Below are 26,900 nucleotides of genomic sequence, written 5' to 3' on the forward strand. Positions count from 1 at the left end.
AAATATCTCCCCCTTGTACGTTGCCAGAAGAAGCTTCAGATAGATAGCTGGACTTTTAGTAATTATGTTTCAAATACAATACAACAGATGTTGATTAAGGCATGAGTGATTCCCTCTTAATGAGGTACACATGTTGTACAACAATTATTTTTTAGTATTTTATAAAATTGAAACTTTGGATGTCACATAAAATATCCTGTGAACGCCCTGGCCGGTATGGGTAGGTTGGTTGGAGCATCATTCTATAACCCAGGGGTTCTGGTTTGATTCCTGGCCAGGGGACGTAACCAGGCTGTGGGTTCCGTACCAGCTGGAGTGTGTACAGGAGGCAACCAATTAATGCTCTGTCCTGCATTGCTATTTCTCTCTTTCCCTTCTCCTGTCCCTTTCTCTCTCTCTAAAAGAAACGAGAAAATGTCTTTGGGTGAGGATTTTTTTTAAATGTCCTATAATGAGGTGATTATCAACATTTATGCATGGAAATATCAGTAACAGTGTCTTGTTTTCCTCTGCAGATGTGGTTTATGTATAATAATCTTTACCAGAATAATAGCTGACTATACCCTAAAGTTTTAGAATTATGCTTCTCTTTTAGCTGTTTTAATGTCACACATTGGGGTAGGCTTTCTCTGATTACACTATCCAAAAATGAGAACCTTTCTTCAACCTCTAATCTAGCAATTTTCATTCAGTGCGCCACCAGAATTTTTAAAACATGCAATATCAGACTATTTAGTCAGGAGCACTGACCTTTCCCTTAGACTGTGGGAAAAAAATGACAAGAGCCAACATAGCGATAGCTGTTTGGTGTAAATGAATCAAAATTATACCTATTTTTGTCAGATCAGCAAAAATACATATATTTTTTGGTATACCATAGAATTTTAGTAATTAGTTTATGTGTACCATGAGATGAAAATGGTTAAAAATTGCTGTTCTCACCCTTCATTCTTGATTTTTCAAAGTGTTATCTAATATTTTAATTATATTTCAATTTTCCAGTGGAATATGAACTCCATGAGGCTAAGTAATCTATTTTCACTGCTATAATTCCAGTTATATAATAAGCACTTGGTACATTTTATGGAATAAAAATTTTGTACAAGAAAAATCATTATGCCCCTTTCTTGACATCAAGATAATTTATAAAAACTGAAAATGGCAACATAAAAGTATAATTTCATGGCAATTTATATCATTTATTTCTTTTAAGTAGATATAAAGGTATGAATGGAAAAATCAGGCAACTTTCATGTCTTGAGGCCCTTTTTACAGGATCTTTGACTTCATAGAACATTTGTTTTGAAACATGAGTTTGGGCATATCATGTAATTTTCCCCAGACTCGGTTTCACCATATGTTGATAAGAGCTAATAAAACTTATAGGACTGTGTTGAGGACTAAATGTTATCAGCTGCCTCAGACAATGGAAACCATGAACATTTAATGAATAATAGATATTATACAAAAATGAAGTTAGCAGCCCAAAGTTAGTAGGGTAAGAGAGAGAGGCCAGAGTTTTGCACTTTCTACTCAAAAAGCAGGTATAGTAGTCACAGAACTCTGATTATGGCTTGATTATGTGATATAGACACACAAGTTGGAATCCTGTTATGGTTGTGTGATTTCTGAGCAAGTTATTTAACACATAAGCCACACTTCCTCATCTTGAATATTGGAATAAGGATGTCAAGCTCGTGTTGCTTTTAATATAATTAAATGCAAATTTTCTGGTGCAGTAAGCATGTCAGGCACAGAACTAATTTCTTTTGGTAAATTTTTAAAAACTTCAATCACATTAGATTCTTAAGCTCAAAATTATATAAGAGAAGTACTGTTTCATATAGGATGATGGAGGAAACCCTTTCTAATAAGCTCAAGTCCGAGCAGAAACCTGAAGGAAGTGAGGGAGAAAGTCATGTGGTGATGTGTGTATATGTGTAATGGGGGTGATGGGCTGGAGGAAGTTATCTCCCCAAGAGAAAACTGCAGATGTGAAAATGCCAGCATTAGGGGCATGCCTGTGAGGTCAAGAATATAGATTCCAAGGTGGGGAATGAGTTACTTAGGACATTTTAGGCCCCTGGATGCTTTAACACTTTCCTCTGTGTACGAAAGTCCTTATACCTGTATGTCTAATATGGTAGTCGCTAGTCACATGTGGGTATTGAGTGCCTGAAAAGTGGGAGGTTCAGATGAAAGATGCTGCAAGTACAGAGTAAAATGCACCAGATTTCTAAAACAATACAAAAAAATCAAATATCTCATTAATATTTTATATGGATTACATATTGAAGTGATCATTTTGGATATATTGAGTTAAATATATTAAACTTAATATCACCATTTTATTTTTAATGTAGTTATTAGGAAATTTGAATTTACAAATGTAACTTACATTATATTTATTTTGAACAGTGTTGCCTTCCACATTTTGCACAGAGACACCACAGTGGCTTACATTTCAAAAGGGTGTTGAGTTGGAGATTAGGGGACCGGGTGCGAGTCTATGGCAGCAGTCCAGGAGAGAGGTCGCTGTGGTTTGCACTGGTGGTAGGGGTGGGGATAGGAAGGAGTGATTAGACTAAGGGTGTGTTTCTGAAGGTGCACCTACAAAAGTTGTTATGGGGATGTATGAGAATAGGTATGAGAAACCATAATGACTCCAAGGTTTGTGTCTGAGCAAATGGACAAAATAAAAGTAATTTCTTTTTACTCTGCCACTGAAGAATTTGATAAGATTATGCATATGAAAGTAATAGTATTCTATTCATGGAGAAGATTGAGTTTATTTAGGAATAAATGGTTCACATCAGATGCCCTGATGTCATCTGCCTCCCGCACCATCGTCTGCTGATTTCCCAATTTGGCAATGAAATCAAACTTCACTATCTTCTTCCCACAGACACTTTCCTCCCCATACATTAAGGTTATTTCCTTTCAACTATTTATTCCACATGAACTGAGTACATTATACACATTGGGTATGAAACCAGACTATCAAAACAGTAAAAATCTTTAAAAAATATATAAGCCTGCCTGGAACATAGGAGATACATTATTGTACCTGAGAGTTTCTTTAATTGTGTAGTCTTTCTTCTCTGATGTTTTCTAAATTAAATCACTATAAATATTGCTAATCATATGCCAATTTTCTTTAAGTGTACTTAGCACAAAGATGTAGTTGAAAAAGTTACCAATAGAAACTAGCCATAAATGACCTAATTTCTATCAGATAATGAAACACTTTCATTTCAATAGTACAACTTTTGAAAATAACAATTTTTTTTGGTAATTGACAAATGGCTGTAAAATAAATTGACGCTATTCAAAACTAAAACACCGACTCAATACAAGGTGTGCCAACAGTAGGTTTACAGTTGTGGGCATGCAAAATGGTTTATCCTTCTATTATTATTTATTAATTATTGGTTATTTTCCATACGCATAGCTATAAGCCTACTTTTGCCCTTTTATAAAATAAGATCCTACTTTTTTAATATGTAAGGTATAATTTATGATTCTTTTCAAAAAGATAAACGTGATTTGGTTTTATTCCAAGGCTTGGCGATTTATTATTTTGACACAAAGGGAATTCATCTGTTGTTTTTCTGAAATTCTACTTTGGGGGCTTATTTTGGTAAAGAAGGAGAAGTAAATTCCCCTCTTCACAAGAAAAATGCTCATTTTCATTTCATTATGTTCTTATCTTACTAAGAAGTAATAATTTTATACAAAGTACCAGTACATGTCTCTTATAGCATTATTTTAACTTATGATTTGAGCCACATATTTTATATTTTTAAAGATTTAGTTCATTTGTTTTTAGATAGAGGGGAAGGGAAACAGAAAGAGAGGGAGAGAAACCCAATGTGTGGTTGCCTCTTGTATACCCCCTAGTACCTGCTATTGGGGACCTGGCCCACAACCCAGGCATGTTCCTTGACTGGGAATCCAACCCGCAACCCTTTGGTTTGCAGGCCAGCGCTCAATCCACTGAGCTACACCAGCCAGAGCATGTGCCATGTATTTTAGAAGAATTTGAATAAATGTTTACACACATGTGATAGAAAAAGATTAATTTATACAGGCATAAATTAATATGATTTGGGGTAAGTGGTTATTCATATTACAAAGTAAAACTCATTAATAAAAACAATGAAATTGCCCTGGCTGGTGTAGCTCAGTGGATTGAGTGTGGGCTGTGAACCAAAGGGTCGCTGGTTCAATTCCCAGTGGTGGGGCATGTGAGAGCTACCACACATTGATGTTTCTCTCCCTCTCTTTCTCCTTCCCTTCCCCTCTCTCTAAAAATAAATAAATAAATAAATAAATAAATAGTCTTAAAGAAATGAAATTGTTTTCCCAGCCTCTTATAACACTTATCATCAAAAGAAAATCTGTGGAAATACAGGTAGAGAAATTAGAAAGAGAAACAGAAAAAAGTAGAATGTTATATCTCTGCTTTATTTTTTCCCAAATATCACTTCAAATAGAAAATAACTAGAAAGCAGATTCGGGATAAAAATAAGATTGCGATCTATGGTTCCATTAAAACATTTAAATCATAGTTACTTTATAAGATTTCCAAAATATACATTTGGCATTTATTCCTTTCAAAATTCTTCTTTATCATATTCTTTTATGTTTTATGGTCCAAAAGTTTTGCCAAATAGAGTAAATTATTATTTGTTATAATACATCCCAACCTAAGGTATAGGATAAATATATCATTTCCCTGTTCAGCCATGTAATTCAGAAACCTAATCACCTAGAGCCAATTCCTTTATTCTTTTAATTATATTTATGCTTCATTTTTTAACTTTCTCTCTCCAGTTTATACATGATTTATCTCTGTCTGTGCTTGTTTTATTTTTTTAACATGAAAAGTAAATTCAACCTCAGGTTTACATAAGAATATTCCATTTGTATCTGTAACAATACAAATGGTATTTTAGAGACATTCACTTATGTCTTAGTTGTATTAGGTACTAAATTTAATTATTGTTTAATGTTCCACCTCATTCAAAGAGCATTTGTCAGTTTACAATGATTCATACATAAACCAAGGTAAAATACCTTGAACTTGAGTCAGAAAAATATAACAAATAAAATAGAAAGGAAATTAAATGAGTCAGAGTGGGGCTCATAACAGAGGTGCTAAGAATGCCCTCCATATCTCGAGAGTAGTTTTCATCATTTTAAAGGCAAAGAGAAAGAAACAAACAAACAAGAACAGAATTAGCTACAAAAAAAAAATTCTGGTGGAAAGACAGAACTATTTCTCATTTAAATGCCAGATTATAGGAAAATGTTTTTATTCATAGAGAGGGTTCTTCTAATGTCGTGAAAAAAACTGTATCATGGTATCAAGAGCATTACTCAGTATATGGTCTGTGTAAAGTGTCCAAGGTTCTGTACTAACAGAGGAAATAATTTCAGAGTATCAGGAAAGCCTGTATTGTATATCCCTCTGGCATCTGCAAAGCCTATTGATTCACCTCGCCAGGCTTTTGAAAAAATATTGACAAGTACTTAGGTACTCCTATATATATTACTAACTAAATATAATCCCCTTTACTTGAACAAAAGGCTCAGCAGAGTGTGCAGTCATAAAATCTGAGGAGTAGCTTCCATAACCACCACAACCAATATCTTACATCTATGACACTTTTCTTTGATGGGTTTTGTGCAATTAATTAGTGTCGTCCAATGAACTTCTTCCAAAGACCCTTGGAGGTAGGTCTAATTACTTTCCTCATTGCGCAGCTGAGTTTCCTAGAACTCTGTGAGGTGGGGTAGTTTCCATGCAGACACAGAGAGCAGTGGTGGATTTAATCTGAATCCACATCTACAGGCCAGCAGCAGGCTGGGTTCCTAAACACTCCCTCTGTTAATATTTTAGGAGGCAAACCTAATTAAAAATCCAACCTATCTTTTCTTGGGAGTGAGTTGAGCACACAATGCCAGAAACTCTCATCAACTGGTAATTTTAGTTTGGCTCATTCATGCAAATAAGTAACTGAGAAGATGGCTGCTATAATGATTGTAGTGTGAAAAATATCTAAATACTATTTCAGTTAAAACTCTACATCTAAATTTTTATAAGACAATTTCTGATTGAAAGTAATTGAAGACACATGTAAAGGTAACTAGATAAAGTGATAGTATAAGTTAAAGTTCAGGGGTATCTGCAGAAAATAACGGTTCGAGAATAGATTAGTTAACTGAACCTGTTATATATTGGTAACCTTAGTTTGGGACTTAAAAAAATAAAAGGTTTTGCATAGAAAAAAAGTATGTTTCAGTTAAATGTTCCTTCCAACATTTATCTAAGAAAACGATTTAAATAAACAAGTTCTGACCTGGACATTAATTAACCTGTACTAGCGCAGTAAAACATGTTTTATATACATGTATTTATATATAAATATGTATAACAAACACATATAACACATAAACACATGCATATATTTACACATATATATAAAATATACTATATGTTAATTATGTTAACATATTTCCTTAGAAGTATTAAAACTTTGTTTAAAGATACCATAGTAACATATATTAAGTATTATAAGTTATAGATCTTTTAAACTAAAGTGGAACAATAAACCCTAAATGAAATTTTATTTTTTAATGATTACAATTATTATACTAATTCATTTGCACTGTATTTGCATCTTAGAAGATTAATCAAATACAATTCTTTGTTTTGAGACAGTTTGCCATAATCAACTACCATTCTGCTAGGTATTTTATTGAATTACTTGTATTTTATATTGATATATTGCTTCCAAGAATTTAGATTCAAGGCAAATTTAAACACCTGGATTTTTCTATAATACAGATTCTTATTAAACTCTATCATGAGCAACCATGCAACTTTAAATGAAATACAAAATATATGATCAATAGAATTTCAAAGAGCCTACTAGGACCAATTAGAGTAGGACTAGGAAAATGGGACGGATGTTGCTACCATGAGAGAACTGGAAACATGATTCGGGCTTTGGTACAACTGGATCTTAAAATGAGATATGCATCATACTAGTTCTATTGTGCTAAAAATGAACTCCGGCAAGCTTCAGCAAAGGGAAATATATCAGAATTTCCAGAGATGACAATGTCCACAAAGGATGGAAAAACAGATGGGGAAATTGTCAAGAACAAGGGCAGCTGCAGAGGCCTGGGAAACAATGGCAGTCATAGGTGGATATATAATTTCTGCCTGGTGGAAATGTTGCAACTCCAGGGCAGGAGTTCCAACCCTTTAAACATCTCAGGTCTTAGACTCAAGAATCAAATTCTGGAGAGAGATATGAAATGGCCTGCTCTGAGTCCCATGCAGCCTTTGATGGCATAGGATGACGGCAACCCAGGGCCACTGATTAAAGTCTTATCAGATGTGACAGTTGGAGACAGGATAATTCTTCAAATTAGGGAAAGAGCATAAGTGCTTCGCAGCCAAAAAGCAACCAAGTCCACTTGTGAAATGGAAGTACTAATGCCCTTTTTTATCAATGCCTTCTTTCTCTCGATCTTATGAGGATGAAATACCATGTTTGTGGTATAGAGAGCACAGTCCCAAGCACAGAACTATCTGGGAAGGAAAGAACTGATCACAGATCAGGAAAGAAATGAGCACTGTGGTTTCTGTCTGCCAATGAGCAGGCAGGACACAATGACATTTCGTCCAAAGTGGAAAGTGAGGACTTGATTACGACTTCTTGTTAGTATTTTGGTATTTTTAGTTGCAGGAAAAAAAAAACTTTTAGAATTTATTTATATTATAGTTTGTTAGAACAAGTTTTAATATAATTAAGTACTGCTGACCAGAATTCACACAGATTAACTGAGAGAAAAGAGGCTTATGCAATTGGAATTTTGTAACTTCGCAGCTGATTCACTGTGGGAATAGGAAGTCAAGGAAAGGGAATAATGAATAATCTTATGTTTTATATGTCTAGTTTGCTAAAAATCTTTGCATATGTCTTGCTTCGGCAGGTAATAGCTCATCTGCCTGTGCCCTCTGGCCAAAAATTGCATGAGAGGGGGTTTGCAGTAAAGAAAGAAATTATTTTATTAGATTGGACAATCTGAAGCCAGGCCAGCTCATGCACTGAAAGACCCAACTCCCTGATGGCACAAAGGTTGCAGGTTATAAGAAGAAAATCACAAGACACCGTAGGCCAGGGGTTCAGGGTCCTGTTAGGAGCTGATTGGTCAGAGGTGAGAGAAGGGTAGTAAAGTGTTTCTTCAGGTCTTGAGGACAACTCTGGGATCAGGTCCTGTGTCCAAACTAGTTTCAAGGAGAGGTAGCCGAGAGGGCCATCCCACTTCAGGGCTCAGGAGCTGAAACGTAATTTAGAACAAGATGTTCTCTTTAGCCTGCCGGGGTCAGAACCAGACGACGCGCTGCCGCAGGGGTCTGAATGGTGAGATATTAAGGTCAGGTCAGTGAAGTGTGCTGAGAGAGAGAAGGCAAATGAGCATAGTTTTAAAACTACATTGTAAATCAAATCAGAATTACAAGAACCCTTGGTTTCACTAGGAGCATGAGAAACAATTTCCTTCAGCAATCTACTTGTACCATGTGTCAAATAAAAACAAATCTGAATTTAGAAGAAAATAAACTTTATTTAAAAGATGATTTGGGAGCACAAATAGGAGAGGAACTGATGCACTAGGTGGAGGGAGACTATTGTAATACAGCATGTTGTAAAACTTTTTGACCAAAAAAGCACAGCAATTAAAAATTGTACTCTTACCTGACCTCTTTTGGTCAGGAAAAGCCAGGTAAAAGCCTTTTCTGGATTTTTTTTTTTTTTTTTAAATAAGGAGGAGTAAAGAAGGCTAAAAAGAACCTGTGTGTGGGAGTGGGATGATCAGACAGCAGATCAGAGAATTGTTTTACCCTGATCCCAGCCTCTCCTAGCAGAGGCCTTTTAGGAAGGGTGGTATAGCCTCGGGCTGAGGGTGGGTCAGAGTTCAGGGCTTTGAGGAAGGAGGGAGACAACCCATGTTTGGTTAACAAGGATTTTGTTCTGATTGATCTGTGAGGACAAAACAATCCAGTTAATCACCTATATTGTGAAGAATTTTCAGGATCTGTGCCTGGCTTTGCTCTAGGTAAACAAAGGGGCCTCCAAGAGTCTTTGAGCCTTATCTAAGCCCTAGGCCCAGGAAGAGAATGGCTGTTTGGAGTAAGCAGCTTCCTGGAACGTAACAGGGTGGGGGGACTTCCTAACCCTGCCCGTTTTCCAGGATCGCAGGGCTTAGGTGAAGTTCAATATTGTCAAGTATAAAAGGAGGTGTAAACATGTATTTTATATTTTTAGGAATTAGTCAAACATGCTTTAATACATATTTGTTCTGTGCCCAGGTAATATTATTCTATTAGAGGTCTTAAAATATTAGGCATTTTATGTCAGGTATTAAACCACTGAGCAATAATGATAAGATAAAATGTAGGCCCCATCCCCATCCTAATTCAAAACAGAATTCTAGATTATTTTTTAAAGGTTTTTTTGTTTTAATATTAAGTGCATCTCCAAATAGTTCTTCTATAAATCCAGTTTGAAGAGGATAGAAGGAGACTAAAAGGTTGTAGGATAAAATCACTCACAGCACTATTAGCACAAGATTTCATTTGAAAATACTAGGCTTGTGAAGGAAGGCAGAATGTCTTATGGGGCTTTAGTAGGAGAGGATTGGTTGAAAAGTTCAGCCAGTTTTCCGAACAGAAGGCTTTTTATTTATTTTATTTTATTTTATTTATTTTATTTATTTTGCATTCGCAGCCACTGTTTGGGTAGTCAAGGGAATCAGTGCGGTGCAGGGGAGCAGATAGGGGCCACGGTCAAGTGCAAGTGGGGGAACACATGTTGGGAGTAGGATATGTCTGAGCCACAAAATTCTCTATTCTCACAGAATTTTGCAGAATATTATATTTAATAAATGTCTCTATTGTTATTATTATTACCTGTGCATTGGAATGGGATGCATTTTTCTCCACACCATAGACCCAAAGTTTCATGAAACAGTGTTTACGGTACCTGTGGTCATGCATAACCTCTGCTTTCCTTGAGGTGTTAGCCAGGTGTAACACCATATTACTGAAGAGTGTGGCAACACCACTGTCGCCATAAAAATGTTTCCTTATGTGCAAAGCACTGGATTTCACAGAGAAAAAATTCAGATAGTTCAAGGTAACTGAGACAAAGCAGAGAAGGTACTGGCACTCCATACTCAATACAAAAGATGGTAGAAGCAGCCTGCATTCTGAAGAGATGTTACCCCCTTTTACGAGCCACCTCTGCCTGAATGTACACTTCAAGGAAGATTATAAAGCATCATAAATTGATTTCTAAGCTTTAGTCTCTCTTTTATGTTTTTCTCTAAACAGAGAATAATCTATCAATGTTGAGCCATTTTAAAATGAAGAACAACAAAAACACTTATCTAGCCCAACCCTTAATTAATATAAGTATTTGTCCAGTTGAACATTGCATTTCTTGGTTGGTTTTATAAGATTTATTCCTGTTGCATATTTAATCAGTCATAATAATGCATATAATAAAAATGAATTATAAGCTTTACATATGTCTAATAATCAAGAATTATCTTGTGTCTTATCTTCCTCCAAATGATTGAATAGATCAAGCATTAACAAATCCCTTGTCTCCTTAAAGTTTCACTAACCACTTTTTCTGATATTACTCTCAGCCCCCACTACAGCTTATTCTCTGTTGAAATGGCCAGGGTGCTTCTTTTAAATGTCAGGTAAATCATGTTCCTTCAATGTTTAAAATGTAGCAATGCATCCTTGCTTTACTCAGAACAAAAGGTAACGCCTTATAATCATTAAGCCCCCATGTGACTGAGCCCCCAACCTTTTCTGCTCCAGCCACATACTTCTGCCTCAGGGCTTTTGCACAAGCAGAAAGTAATTTCTTCTTCCAAGGATATTTACATCATTCAATGTCTCCTGAAAGATTGCTTAAACATCAGCTTCTCAATCACACTTTTCCTGAATACTCTTACCGATTTTATTATTTTATTATCTTGATAGTCTTGCTCGATTAGAAGGCAAGTTCTATAATGTCAGAGATCTTTGTTCTGTTCACTGACATATTCCGTGTCCAGAACAGCGCCTGCTCCGTGATGCGCATTCAGTAAATGCCTGTTTAAGGAACGAATGAATGAAAAGTTCCCACCTGACACTTACCTAAGTTTTGCTATAACTTTAGTAGAAAACTATGAGTCCACCTTAGTTTTCTACATCTCTAAACTCTGAAAATAGAGATTTATAGTGTCTTGTCTCAAGAAGTTGGGGAACAGGAAATAATGAATTAAATAATTTCTTAAAATATGACTATATTGTTTTATTTTATACATTGTAAGAAATTCAAGTAACAAAGTCTAAAGATGAAAGGTTTTATAAATGTTTTATAGTAAACTCAAAATCATACAGCCTGGACTTAAGTATAACCGACTTTACATAATCATTATTATAGATGTTGCCCTTGGTGATCTGTATGATACAGACATTACATATCAGAGAAAAATCATTGTAGATCTCTATCTCTTTCTATGTAAAATACAAATATATTAATATATAATATAGACTGTATTTAATACATAATATATTAATGTATTTAAAATATATTATTATTACAGAACTTTTTTATTAATAAAAGGCTTTAAACAAAGATATAATAACATAAATTGATGATGAGCCGGTAGCATACAAACTCTTCAGGCTGGAGTGGTATGTTTCTTCTGGGTCAGTTTACATGCAATATTCTCAAGATATTTGATTTCAAAATTTATGTATGAATTGGCCTGACATGAATAATAATTAAAAGTAAAATATGAACACAATGGTGATTTAAACATTATCATTAATTTATCTGAGTCAATTCAAGGTCAGTGACTGTTGAGCTGTATTTTTTTAAAAATCTGAGAAAAAATAATATGTAGGAAGCAACAATCTTCCTATTTATATACATATGAAGATCAAGGGCTAAACATCCATTCTTAGTAAGTATATATAAATATATGTATATATGTAATATAATCTATATATATACGTAATGTATACATATATGTGTGTGTATATATGTAATGGAGAGATAAACATTGTAGAAATGCATAAGTATAGATATAGATTCTAAGAGAAAAAATAAATTGTTACAAAATATCTTCTCATTTTAAAAGTATTAAATTTAGTTTCACAGGTATTTATCTGAAAAAGATGGAAGGAACTCAAATCTGAAGACATTTCTCTTTATCATGAGAGATATTTCATCCCCAAAGTTCCCTAAACATTCCAGGGAGAAAAAATGTTCAGGGAGAAGATACTGTTACATGTTTTAAATTACATAATTGATGTTTAGAGTTCATTAATTTTTGATTCCTGCTACCAGCAACCAATTAGTACAATTATATTTCATTCCATATGTACATTTATAGTCTCGTATGATTCTGTATTATCACACAGAAATATAGAAAAAGACACAAATGCAATAGAAACGTCTCTTATTCATAGGAAAACATGTAACATATATGAAGGATTTCCATGGGACATATATAATCAACATATAACTGTACTGGAGCAGTTATAAACTTAAATTACACTATTGGAACACATAGACACCTTCTACAATATATTAAATAACATACTCACATTTCTTTGTTTTTTGCTTAGTGAACTAGTGAGAAATATGTTTTCTTAATAATTCCACAAATCCATTAAATATCTTGAATTAATTAGAAAGAAGACAGAGACTATTAGTGCAAAATTTAGGCCAAATTAATAATAATAATAATCTTTTAATGAACAGCTGCTATGGGCTAAAAACCGTGCAAAGATTTTAGAATAAAAGCTCTGTTCATTTAATGCACACAACGAGCCCATGCAGTAGATGATGTCTTCGTTTTTCTTAGTTAAGGGAACTGAGACTTTAAAAGCTTAAAGTTACTTGCCTAAGATTATGCTGTTGATAAGTAAAGGAGTTGAAAATTTAAGTTGGAGCTCTGTGCTCTTTCCCATAAATTGTGCCTTCTACAAAATGTCAAGAGTATAAATGTGGTTTGACTACGAGCCCTCTCGTATTTTCAATCCCAGAACAGGCTGGATGATGTCAGACTAGTCATTTTACAATACAGGCACTCCCTTCAGATTCCCAGGAAGGCTGCATTCAACTCCTAACTAGCATTTGACCAGTGGGTTTACTCCTGCTGCTCTTTTGCACATCTTCTTTTGCTTATTCTTCACTAATGATCTCTTCACAGAGTCTGTAACACAGACAGACCAGTGGGTGTAAAGTGGTGAGAGAAAAGGGAAAGAATGACCAGCACATCAACAGGAGAGCCTTCAACTATGCTGGTTGTTTAAACAAACAAAGCACTTTGCTGTCATTGGCAATGTCCTCTGTCGTGCACACTTCAGACTTGTGTTCAGTGGTACAGCCATTTCTTCCAAGGCTTAGTATCCTGTTGTTCCTTTAACAAAGGCAAATCAAGCACACATCAGACTCTTAAGGCAGCATTTTTAATGGAGCAGAAAGCAGGTCAATTTGGGCAGCTGAAGTCAAAGTTATTTTCTGATGTATGAAAAGAATTCAGAATTTATTTCCCCTCCTTACCCCAAAATGCCTTAGAGCATGAACTCCAAAAGGAGCACTGAATCTACAGATAAATTTTTAAATATTTGTCATGTATAGTCATTAAAATTAACTCAATCTTATGTCTATAAATATTTAAAATATGCATCTAATGCTAACCTGCAAAGATTAACAATATAAAGTTTTTAATAAGGAAAAGAACATTAAGGAAATTGCTACTTGTACCAATGTAGAAAACAAACACGTATATGGCAATAATTTGTACTCTCACTTAATATCGAGTTATGCCATTAGATTAAAATTTGCATTTTTAGAAATATACCTCTAGGTTAACAACTTTTTCTCTTTTCTATACATCTTTTAGTTATTTGCATTTAATTGTTGTGTTCACCTAAACAGCTTCTGAGATTTTCATGCAATAGTTTTATCTTAAGCTGGTAAACCTGCCATAGCAATATATCTCTACATTCTCCCATTGCTACAACCCTCTAAGGATCTTTATACCATTAGGAAAACAGGTACCCTAGTCCTGCACCTTGGCATATAACTATATGCTCTGTATCACAAAATCTTATGGGAAGTGATGTTTGTAACACTAACATATGAACTCGAGAATTCTAAGACCTCATGGCTCTTATATAGCATAGACAGCTTTGTCTGCACAACACAGCAGGCATTTCCCCTGAGCCATGTAAAGGCTCAAATGGTATCCTAAATTCAAAAAGTCAAGACTTAACTAGGGCATGGTTAGTGACCTCTGTCTACCTTACTCAGCTTCTAATATCATTGAGAGTTAAATGCTGAAAAAGTACAATTTTTTCAAGGGCTCATATTCAGTAAACATTAGCAAAAAAAACAGGCTGTCATCATTTTTCATTTACTAAATTTCATTTCAAGTTGGGAGTGATTTTTCCCCCCTAGAAAGGCTGTCAGGATGTCATTGTGTACACTATTTAATTTATAGGATTTTGGATCGCTACGTCCAGGAGCAAATCCCTGGTTCCAAAGTGGTGGTGGAGTCCATTGGTGCTCGCCGGCATGGAGATGCCTTTTCTCTGGAAGATTACACCAAGTGCGACTTGACTGTCTATGCAATCGACCCCCAAACCAATAGAGCCATTGACAGAAATGAGCTTTTTAAGTAAGTACTTTGATTGTTAGTAATGGCTTTCTGGTACAATATCACCCATAGATAATAAGTACTTAATGTTTAAAACCCACCAAGTTATTGTTGAAAGTGAAGTGTAAGCAAAAATTCTCTAAGAGACATACCTAGGGTCCACACACCTAGAAGTTTTCAGGTCCGAGTGTGGAGTAGAGTGACTTCAAGGGGGTCTTTTCATCTTTTGGTGTCAGGCAGTCTATTATACTTATGAATAAGTAGCAGTTTATTCCAATCAGCTCACATCTGCTCCCACTCCTGCTCCAAGGCCCTCGATAGTTGAGAGGAATACAGATTTCTTCTTAAAGAGGCAATTTGCCTTCAACAATGTGCATAGGTTTAAATTTTAGAAACAAATTTTCCTTTTTTCAAGGTCTTATTAAATCACCAAAAATTAGTATCTGGGTTTTCCCTTGACTTGGGGTGGGGACTTAATCATTTTCATCTAAGGCCATACCCTATATTATATTTTATCCTGGCATGAATTTGAATATTTTAGTTATAAATCTTAAAAATAAAGAAAATACAGAATCTTAAACTAAATGCTACTACATATTCTCCCTTAGTAGTTTATTTTAGAACAGTTACCAATTTTTTTAATGTTAGTTTCTGCTTTAATCTAGTGACACCTAGTGTTCAACAGACTCCTGGAGTGTAATTCTTACCTAAACTGAAATACATTTTTAGTTGAAACGTATGTATTGATATATAACCATAAGTATATATTCACATATTTATAGGTATGTGTGTCCATAAATTCACACATATTTTCCAAAATCCATAATTTCAGATGTTATTTTTTGTCTATATATACTAAACAGTATACGTGAGTGCATTTATTTAGTAAATGTCTATTTACCCATTTGTTTATTAAAACCCATAAATTTAAAAATTAAGGTTGTATTAAATCACTATTTCATTATTTAAAAAATAGGAGCAATAAAACTCTGTTGATGAACAGATTAAACTACATTTAGAACAGATTATATTACTGTAAAATAAAAAATATTTTTTAAAAAAGAACATACAGTGTTAGCTTGTATGCCTATATGTTCAGTCTGTATAACACTAGTCTGTGCAGATGATAAATGAGAGACCAATAAAGTAGAGAAAGGTTGTATATCTACAAGCTGTGTTTAAAATATAGTGTTTAAAAATACACATACTTTAAAATATAATGACTATCAAGCTCTGATAAACCTTCTATCAACTTCCTAAGTCAAGAAAAAAATAACTTTAAATTTAGAATATTAAAAATTCAAATAAATGGAAAACTAAGTATTAGAATCTGGTTAAAATAATCTAGAATTGTACATAGAAAGTCACTATAGGAAGTCGGGTCTGCCCCTAACTTGCTTTATTAGGCAAAACAACCTTATCCAAGTGGAAAGTATGTGGGCAGGTGTGTTAACCATTGCCCATTCTGCAAACCTGTTTTAGAGGCCCAGATTGTGTGCCTACCAGGGAAATAGGCAGCGGCCCCTCTACTGGTTAGGTGTGGGTTCCTGTGAAGTACAGAGTACACTCTCCTGCTCATACTCCCTTTTATTTCTGTATTAATATGTACATGACAATACCAGAATCATCCAGGTAAAATTCAGGGTGGACTGTTGGTGAACACACCGTACTTTGGAAGTTGGGTCCCACACAAGTAAATACAGAAGGAATACATGTTGGCATGTGTTCCATCAGTTGACTGAATCAGAAGACATGAAATTTGGTGTAGGAGTTAGTCTCACCACAGGAAAACAGAGCAGTAATCAATTAATGTTGGCTAGATACCGGGACAGGGTCTGTTTGCCTCACCCTTAGATTTAACTGTTTTCAAGCAGCAGCTAAGCAAACTGGATGAGAGTAAAGAGAAGGTCACATTTCTTCATGATGTTGAATTTTATAGATCTACTTTCTGGAACAAGTAAGCAGGAAGGAAAATGGGATCAGTAATAAGTACTGAAAAACAAAGCAAAGCAAATAACATACTGATGACTCAGGATAGACTGTATATCCCTGGAAATATTCTCCTACTGAAACCACTGGAAATAGTTTAACATTTTAGTGGAAAGCCAGACAGTATGAGATCGTGAAATGGTGTATGTGTTTTACATGCCTTGAACCCTTCCCCTGTTTCTGGTAAAAGAACTGCAGAGAGAGAATTGGCCTTCTCCAATTGGAGGTGGCAAGTTCTTTTTTAGGTATAAAGCCAAAAAAAAAAAAAAAAAAAAAAAGAAAAAAAAAAGACCAATTGGAGAATGCCATTCCTCTGCTTTCATGGACTGGACGTGGGTTCGTTAGCACACATTCCGGGGAGAACCAATTAAATTATTTCTTCAAAGACTGATATAGTTGTTAGAAGATACCAGAATTCTTAGTCCTGAAATCAGGGAAAAAATGTAAAATGCATTGAAAGTCTAGACTCAACCCTGCCTGAGAAGAGAAACCATGTGAAAAATGAGTTGGCAGCATGAGAAGCTCATAGCATATTAACACAAAGATAAAAATACATATAAAAATCATGAAAGAGATCTAAATATGTTTAGAGGTTATATAGATACAACCTGATAAATACAGGTATCCTTGCAGTAAGAATCGTGGTAGTTATCACAGAAATAAAAACTGAAAACAGAACTAAAAGATTTTACTACGTTACAGGCAAAATCAATGAAAAGGTACTCATGTGTCCTTCAAAAGTCTGCATACATTTTGAAACCATTGAAACAGAAATAAAAATGAGTTAATTATAAGAGGAAAAAATCAGATAAACTTTATACCTCCCACCTGCATGTAAAATGTCAAAGGTAATGAAATTAAATTTACACATTTTTAAGGAAAAGTATTATAATTCAAGAATTTTTTACCTAGGCAAGTTATTTTGCATGTATAAAGCAAAATATATTCTAGGTAAGATTTGGGTTCTACAATGGTCAATTCTTCTAGTAAACAATTACAAAGTCTACCTAAATAGGTAAATAAACCAAAATAAATATCTAAAAAGATGTAGCTGTTGTAGTGTAAAAGGGTTAGCACATCTTCTTTTAGGTGATTTGATATCAAATACAGGAATCTAATAGATTTGTGATCTCTCAAAAGGATTTTTCAGAATAGGAGTAAAATTTTCTCTGCAGTTAATGACTTTACTCAACTTCTGATCCTGCCCAGTTTCTAATAAATTTATTATTTCTTGTGAAATGACTAAATCTGTACTTCATTTGTAGTTTATTATCTTCTCTGATAAACATTTCAAACAAAAAGTTTTATCATTCCATTCTATTCTAGTACTTTGAACAATGTTTAAATATTATTATATTTTTAATGTCTAAAAATAACCTTGGAAATTGCTTTAAAAAGTATATTTTTATCTACAAAAGCACATTTGTAAGGAAAAAAAACAAAAAAAACAACAACAAACAAACCAACCGTACTTGCCTTATGTTATAGTAAAGAAACATAGCAAAAAATGTGTGGCCCTGGCTGGTGGTGTTTGGTGGATTGAGCACCTGCCTGCGAACCAAAAAGTTCATGCCTGGGTTTTGTGCAGGTCTGCAGTTAGGGGCATGTGAGAGGCAACCAATCGGTATTTCTCTCACACAATGATGTTTCTCTCCCTCTTTCCCTCTCTCCCCTCTCTCTAAAAATAAATAATTTTTTCTAAAAGTAAAAATGTGTGCAGCTTAAAACTAAAGTTGAATTATCTAAGCCATTAGGTTTCTTAAACAGGAAAATTAATAAACTACCCCATGGAATTCATATCTGATTATCAGCCATCTCTCTATTTTTTCTCCTACATGGAAACTCTATGAGCAATATATTAATTAGATTTAAAATTAGCATAATCACTCAGAAAATTAGAACAAAGAGTGTCAAAAAGGCATAAAATGGACTGTAAAATTTACAAGTTTAGTATCGTTGGTTATTATATAATGGTGAAATGTGGGGTCATTTTCTCTTTCACATTTCTTTGTGTTTTTCACATTTTAAACTGAAGTATGCTACTTTTATACTCAAATGTATTTCTAAAATAGTATTTTCACTTTGCATATGCTATATGATCACAAGCATATAAAATATTTATTAATACTAAAAGAAAAAAAGGAAAACCTTAGACTTTAGTATACCACACTGTTAAAATGTTAGCAGTGGTTGTCTTTGCATTGTGGGCCTATGGACGATTTTGCTTTTTCAAATAATTTTGTGTTTTCCAATGTTCTATAGTAAGATATTTGACTTCTATAAATAAAAATCTCAAAAACCAAAAAGAAAAATACCTAAGACATGTCATTTTATGGTATTAAGAGCAGTGATGTTGCATTAATATTGTAGGATTTGTAAGGAAATTTTCAAATGTTTCCTAGGAATTTTGGGGGTGGAAAAGATTTTTAATCACAGCCTAAAATATGTACCATTATTCAATCTAATACACTTAAGTAGTAATTGTTTCTTGAATCTCCTACCAATGCAATGCCCACAGTTGGAACTGCGTTACTTAGAGGAAGGGTGTGCTGGAACTACTGGGTTAAATTGAGCACTAACTCTTGTCATTATGACTACACTCGTTTACCACCTGCATTATTCATTGTCTTTTCTCTCTAAATGGAAATGCCTCTTAATTTGTTTACCTTTTGCCCACAAGCCATTGTTTTATGTTGAATTTGAGAGTGTGGATATTTAAGATGGTGTGTGAAACACAAGTATGTGTGAGTCTGAAGGCATGAGTTGGTGTCTCAGTTCGTTTCAGTAACTGTACAGCTTTGTGGCCTGCAATAAATCAATGTTATAATGTTCTATTTTACAGGGTTATTTTGAGGACCCAAGGAGATAAAATTCAGGAATGCTATTTTAAATTATGCTATAAAATTTAAAATATATTTTATTCCCCCTGAACATAATAATGTTAATAATCTCAACATAGTGATAGTAAGTTCAATGATGTTAATAGTGACTTTTCCCAAGCTTGTAAGCATATTAAATAAGGCTCATTGTTATTAATATTTTTGATGAGTATATAGATATGTAATTACTCTCATTGTTCTTGCTTTTATATATGCTTTTTTTTACTTGTAATAAGATTTGTCTGAGTTTATGTTTCAATTAAATTATAAAATATTATAAAATATTTATTTTAAGGATGTTTTTCTTTGTTAATATTATTAATTTTGCCGTTTATCTAACAATAAAGATTTTTGGATGGCAAACTGCTCGACATCAATAAAGACTTCCAGCCACATTACGGGGAAGGAGGACGCATTCTGGAGATCCGGACTCCGGAGGCAGTGACCAGCATTAAAAAACGAGGAGAAAGCCTAGGCTACACAGAAGGGGCCTTGCTGGCTCTGGCCTTCATCATTATCATCTGCTGTATCCCTGCCGTCCTGGTGGTTTTGGTCAGCTACAGACAGTGAGTATTCATACATGCCAAATGTGGACAGTTCCTCCAGAAGGTGTTATGGAAAAATCATCTCTGCTGACATGGCTTTGTAGTTGTAAAATTCAATGGTGCAACCCTCCTGGGATTGCTGTATCTTTCCTGTACCAAATGACCTTCCTGTAAAGGAAAACAAAGTAAACTTCCAACACACTTTGCCCAGATCGTTCAGTGTCCCTGAGCTCTCAGTATGTTCTCATCCATAGGAATAGTTGGTTAGCTGCCATGTCTTTGTTTATGCTCGGCATCAGGATAAGAGCCTTTGGAGAGAAGGTACTAGGTCTCCTGAGGAAAAGGCAGTGAAGTGGCAAGCAGACACGCATTTCAGCCAGTTCCCAAGGAAGGTCTGCGGCCTAACTACATTGTCATGATAGGTTTTTATCCATAAGGTAACATTTACCTCTGTGCAGATGATCAGTGTTGGCAAAATCATTTAAAAATTATAGCACATCCTACGTAATGTTTCATGTGGTTCCTTTCTTTCTGGGTAGCCTTTATAGAACCTGTGCTGTAACATCTAACAGTATATACTGGCTGTGTAGGCCAAGGTTTTTCTGGCTCCTATGGTCAAATGTATCCTTTTAAAATACCTATATTTTTTCCTAGGCCCTTCAAAGTAGTCCCGTAATTTTACCTAAGTTAAACATATGTATTTGAGTTAGGCTAGCTATTTGTATCTGACACTACATATGGGGGGTCGTTATGATAGAGGCCTACACATTTTATCCCTACTGACAGTGATTGGTGAGAATATTTGGGACTAGGTTAAGAAGAGAGGTAGGCATAAAGTGCCACAAAATGCAACTAAATAACAAATAAGAGTAATAAATAATATAAAATACTGTTATAACAAACAGTAAGAAATAATAATAGAAATGGTATCATTATTTAAAATACCTACAAGGGAAGTTCTTATGTATTATTTTACCAATGTCTTTGTTCTCTAATACTGAGAATTATCTTTTGAATTAAATAAGGTAAGGTTATTCCAATCTGAAAGTTAAAAAGTGTGCTCTGCATCAAGATGCTATAAAAATATTTCCTATCACAAAAGCAATGTGAAGTTGCAAATACCCTGAATAACATTTAGGTGGATATAGTGGAGTTTCATGTATCCTTAACAAATAAATATGCCAAATTTAAGGCCTATGAAAAAACTCAATACTAGACAAATCGTTTTAAATTATTAAGCTATCAACCCAATATAAATATCCATGTTAAATATAATTTGCATTAGTTACCCTTTTTATTCAACTATTTCCAAAGGAGCTTTATTATATTCTGCTAGCGATAATATCAATGAGAAAACTTTTATTTGACACACAATGCAGTGATCAAAAACTGGATGTTAAACTCAGTAGTATGAAATTTAGCAAAAAATTAAAATGCTTAATATTCTGCTTATAAATAAAATTGGAATGGATTTTTTTAATATTAAGATGTGTCTTTAAAATTTGTAATGCATAAGAAAACCAGGAAGCAAATATGAAAAGTCATTCATTTATTTTTATTTTATTTTTTAAAGGTTTTGTTTATTTTTAGAGAGAAAGGAAGGGAGGGAGAAAGAAAGGGAGAGAAATGTCAATATGCAAGAGAAACACTGATTGGTTCCTTTCACGTGCTCCCAAGAGGGGACGTGGCCGCAACCCAGGCCTGTGCCCTGACCAGAACTGAACCAGTGAACTTTCGCTTTGCATGACAACACCCAACCCACACCCACCAGGGCAACATCATGAATTTATTGTTCAGGTTCAAAGTGAGGCCAAGAGTACAATCAGAGCATGCATGCCACCTAATTCTATTATTTTTATTAAATTTATTGGTGTAACATTGGTTAATGAGATTATATAGGTTTCATCACCTTATATTTGCCCCCCTTTAACCTCTACTATCCTCACCCCCCTTTCTCTGGTACCCACCATACTGTTTTCAGTGTCTATGAGTTTCAGTTTTGTATTCCACATACGAGTGAAATCATATGGTCCTTAACTTTTTTGGACTAAATTATTTATTTTAGCAGGATATTTTGAAGGTCCATCCACATTGTCCCAAATGGCAGTTTTTCTTATGGCTAAGTAGTATTCCATTGTATATATGTACCACATATTTTTATCCAATCATCTACTGAAGGACTCTTGTTTTTTCCATGTCTAGGGCACCAAGAATAACGCTGCAGTGAACATAGGGATGCGTATATCTTTGCAAATAGATGTTTTAAATTTTGGGGGTAGATACCCAGAAGACAGATTGCTGGGTCGTATGGTAACTCTATTCTTAATTTTTTGAGGAACCACTATATGTTTTCCATAGTGGCTGTACCAGTTTACATTCCCTCCAGCAGTGAATGGGGGTTCCTCTTTCTCCACAACCTCTCCAACACTTACTATTGTTGTCTGGTTGACAATAGCCATTCTCACAGGTGTGCGGTGGTGTCTTATTGGTGTTTTCATTTCCATCTCCCTAATAGATAGTGAAGTTGAGCATCTTATCATATATCTGTTGGCCATTGTTGTATGTCTTCTTGGGAGAAGTATCTGTCCAGGTCCTTTGCCCATTTTTTAATTGGATTGATTGTTTGGTGTTGAGTTATGAGTTCTTCATATATTTTTGGATATTAAACTCTTATTGGAGCTGTTGTTGGCAAATATCTTCTCCCATTTGATTGGTTGCCTGTCTGTTTTGTGGGCAGTTTCTTTTGCTGTGCAAAAGCTTTTTAGTTTGATGTAGCCCCATTCATTAATTTTGCCTTTACCTCCCTTGTTTCAGGGGTCAAATTCATAAAACATTCTCTATACCCCAAATCCATAGTTTAGTACCTATGTTTCCTTCTATGTAATTTATTGTTTCAGATCTTATATTTAGGTCTTTGACCCATTTTGAATTAATTTTTGTACATGGGGACAAACTCTAGTCTAGCTTAATTCTTTTGCAGGTGGCTTTCCAATTTTCCCAGCACATTTATTGAAGAGGCTTTCTTTTCTTTATTGTAGGTTTTTGGCTCCTATGTTGAAAATTATTTGTCCAAGTACATATGGGTTTATTTCTGGGCTCTCAATTCTGTTCCATTAGCATGTGTGTCTATTTTTCTGCCAATACTATGCTGTTTTGATTATTGTTGCCCTGTAGTATAATTGGAAGTCAGGTAGTATGATGCCTCTGGGTTCCTTGCTTATTTTCAGGACTGCTTTTGCTAGTTGGGGTATTTTTTGCTTCTATAGAAATCTGATGATTTTTTGGTTCTATTTCTTTAAAAAATGTCATTGGAATGTTGATGGGGATTACATTAAATTTGTATATTAATTTGAGCAATATGGCCATTTCAACTCTGTTGCTTCTTTCAATCCATAAATACAGAATGTCTTCCCATTTCATTGTGTCTTTTTCAATCTCTTTTAATAATGTTTTGCAGTTTTCAGTATGTAGGTCCTTCAAATCATCCCTAGGTATTCAATTCTTTTTGTTGCAACTGCAAAAGGAATGTTTTAAATTGCTTTTTCTGAAATTTTATTCTTAGTATATAGGAATGCAGTACATTGGTTTTGTATCCTGCAACTTTACTCTATTGGTTTGTTGTTTCTAATAGTTTTTTTGGTAAAGTCTTTAAGGTTTTCTACTATATTCAGAATCATGTCATGTGCAAAAAGTGACACTTTTAATTCTTCATTCCAAATTTGGATGAATTTTATTTTTTTCTCTTGCCTGATTGCTCTGGCTAGGACTGCCAATATTATGTTGAATAAGAGTGGTGAGAGTGGACATCTTGTCCTTTTCCTGATTTTTGAGAAAGAGATTTTAGTTTTTCAACATTATGTCATTAGCTGAGGATTTGTCTTATATGGGCTTTATTATGTTGAGGCACTTTCCTCCTATATCTATCAAGTGTTTTAATCATAAATAGATATTGTATCTTATCAAATGCTTTTTCTGCATCTATTGATAAGATCATATGGTTTTTATTCTTTTGTTCTGGTAGAGTGTTCTATTAAATTGATTGATTTGCTTATGTTGAACCATCTTTGTGCCCCTGGAATGAACCCCAATTGATTGTCATGTATTATTTTTTTAATGTATTGTTGTACTTGATTTGTTTAGGATTTTTGCATCTGTATTCATCAGAGATAATGGTCTGTAGTTTTCTTTCTGTGTGTTACACTTGCCAGGTTTTGGTATCAGGGTTATGTAGGTCATAAAATGTGTTAGAAAGTATTGCCTTGTCTTCAGTTTTTTGGAAGAGCTTGAGAAGGATAGGTATCAGATCTTCTCTGAATGTTTAGTAGAATTCACTGGTGAAGCCATCTGGTCCTGGACTTTTATATTTGATGGTTTCAATTTCCTCACTGTTGATAGGTCTATTTAGATTTTTCCATTATTCATGATGCAGTCTAGGAAGTTTATATATATATATATTTCTAGGAACTTATCCATTTCTTGGTTATTGATTTGGTTGCATATAGTCTTTAATAATATTCTAGTATAATTATTTGTATTTCTGTGATGTTTGTGGTAAATTCTCTTTCATTTCTGATTTTATTTGAGTCCTTTATCTTTTTTTGTTACTGAGTTTAGACAGGGGTTTGTCAATTTTATTAATCTTCAAAGAACCAATTATTTATTGTATTAATTTTGTATAGTCATTTTGTTCTCTTTTTTGTTCAATTATGCTTTGATTTTTATTATTTCCTTTCTTCTGTTGACTTTAGGCTGCTTCTGTTATTCTTTTGTAGTTCCTTAGGTTGTTTAGTTGATATATTTCTTGTTTTTGGAGATAGACATGTAATGATATAAATTCCCCTCTTGTTACTGCTTTTCCTGCATTCCACAAGTTTTGATATGCCATATTGTCACTCTCTTTTCTCTATATGTCTTTTAACCTCACCTTTTATTTCTTTTTTGACTGAGTCACTTTTTAGTGGTATGTTATTCAACCTCTGCATGTTTGTGGGTATTTTTATTTCATGTTTGTGGGTATTTTTACTTCCTTTTTGTGGCTGATTTATAACTTCAAAGCGTGCAGTCGGAGAATATGCTTGGTGTGCTTTCAGTCTTGGTAAATTGGCTAGTTTTGTGTCCCAACATATACTCTACCTGTGAGACTGTCCCACGTGCACTGGAGAAAAATGTGTAATCTGATGTTATGGGATGAAAGGCTCTGTAAATGTCAATTATGTCCATTCGGTGTAATGTGTCATTTAAGGCCAATAGTCCTTTATTTATTTTCTGTTAGGATGATCTATCTAGTGCTATCAGTGGAATCTGTCGGTCCCCTAGTATGATTGTGTTTTTGTCAGTTTCTCTCTTTAGTTCTGGTAGCAATTGCTTTATATATTTTGCTGCTCCCTGATTGAGTGCATACATATTAAGAAGTGTATGTCTTCTTGATGTAGTTTCCCCTTTATCATTTAAAAATGTCCATCTTTTGTCTCTTGTTACTTTTGTTATCTTAAAATCTTTTTAATGAGATATAAGTATTGCTACACCTGCTTTTCTGTAGCTACTCTTTGTTTGGAGAACCATCTTCTACCCTTTTACTTTGAATCTAACTGTGTTTGCAACTTAGATTGTGTCTCCTAAAGGCAGCATAAGATTGGGTTTTGTTTTCTGATCCAGTCTGCTACTCTGTGCCTTTTCATTGGTGAATCCAGTCCATTTACATTGAGGGTTATTATTGATGTATAAAGGTTTCCAATAACCATTTTACCTTTTGTTTTTTGGTAGCTCTGTACCCACATTGGTTATTTTCTTTTGTGTTTCTGTTGTTTTTTTCTTTTATGGTATCTCATACCTTTTGTCTGTTTCTTCTTTGTTTTATGTTATGTCTCGATTTGGGGTTTTGTGTGTGTGTGTGTGTGTGTGGTTATCATTAGATTTATGAAAAAATGTTTCATATATACTGTAGTATTTTTTCTTTTGAATGCATCTAATCTACATCCTCCTTTGCAAATTCAGATCTTTAACCCTTTCTTCTTTTATGTGTTTGTTGTCACGAATTATCCCTATTTATGTTATGAGTTTGTTGGTGATTCATTCATAGTTTGGTGATGGTTTTGTTCTTTGTTTCAGGTAGAATAACCCCCTTAACTCTTTCCTACACTGGAGGTCTTCTGGTGATAAATTCCCTCAGTTGTTGTGCGTCTGGAAGAGTCTTTCTTTCTCCATCATACCTAAAGTATAATTTTGTTGGATATGTATTTCTTGGCTGATAATTTCTGTCTTACAGTAGTTAAAATATTTGGTCCCACTCTTCTAGCTTATAGAGCTTCTGCTGAGAAGTCCAATGGTAACCTACTGGGTTTTCCTTCATAGGTTATTTTCTTCTTTTTCCTGGCTGCCTCGAGAATTCTTTCCTTGTCACTAATTTTTCACAATTGTAATAAAATGTGCCTTGGAGGATGACTTTTTGGATTGAGGTAATTAGGTGTTCTCTTTGCTTCTTGTTTTGAGGATGTAGCTCTTTCCATAGGTTTGGGAAGTTCTATTTGTTTGAATAGGCTCTCTGTTCCCTTCTTCATTCCTTCTGTATGCCTATTATTCTAATATTACTCTTTCTGATGGAGTTACATAGTTCTCATACAGTTCTTTTAATTTTTTTTATGCTCAAGTCTCTTCTCTGCATCATTTCTAGATTTCTATCTTCAGTATCACTAATTCTTTTCACCATCTGGCCAGCTCTATTTCCTATGCTTGC

At 34.3% G+C, this 26,900-nt stretch overlaps 1 protein-coding gene across 1 annotated transcript in view; it reads left to right on the top strand.

The window, feature by feature from the left end:
* The window catches only part of PCDH15 (protocadherin related 15), an 870,634-nt gene that overhangs the window by 814,353 nt on the left and 29,381 nt on the right, over positions 1-26,900 (top strand). Inside the window, exons 32-33 of the mRNA XM_053923048.1 lie at positions 14,599-14,775; positions 19,970-20,188. Coding sequence (XP_053779023.1) covers positions 14,599-14,775; positions 19,970-20,188 — 396 coding nt within the window. The remainder of the gene's footprint in view (positions 1-14,598; positions 14,776-19,969; positions 20,189-26,900) is intronic.

Source organism: Desmodus rotundus, chromosome 4 (assembly GCF_022682495.2).
Source record: "Desmodus rotundus isolate HL8 chromosome 4, HLdesRot8A.1, whole genome shotgun sequence".
Taxonomy (NCBI): Eukaryota; Metazoa; Chordata; class Mammalia; order Chiroptera; family Phyllostomidae; genus Desmodus; species Desmodus rotundus.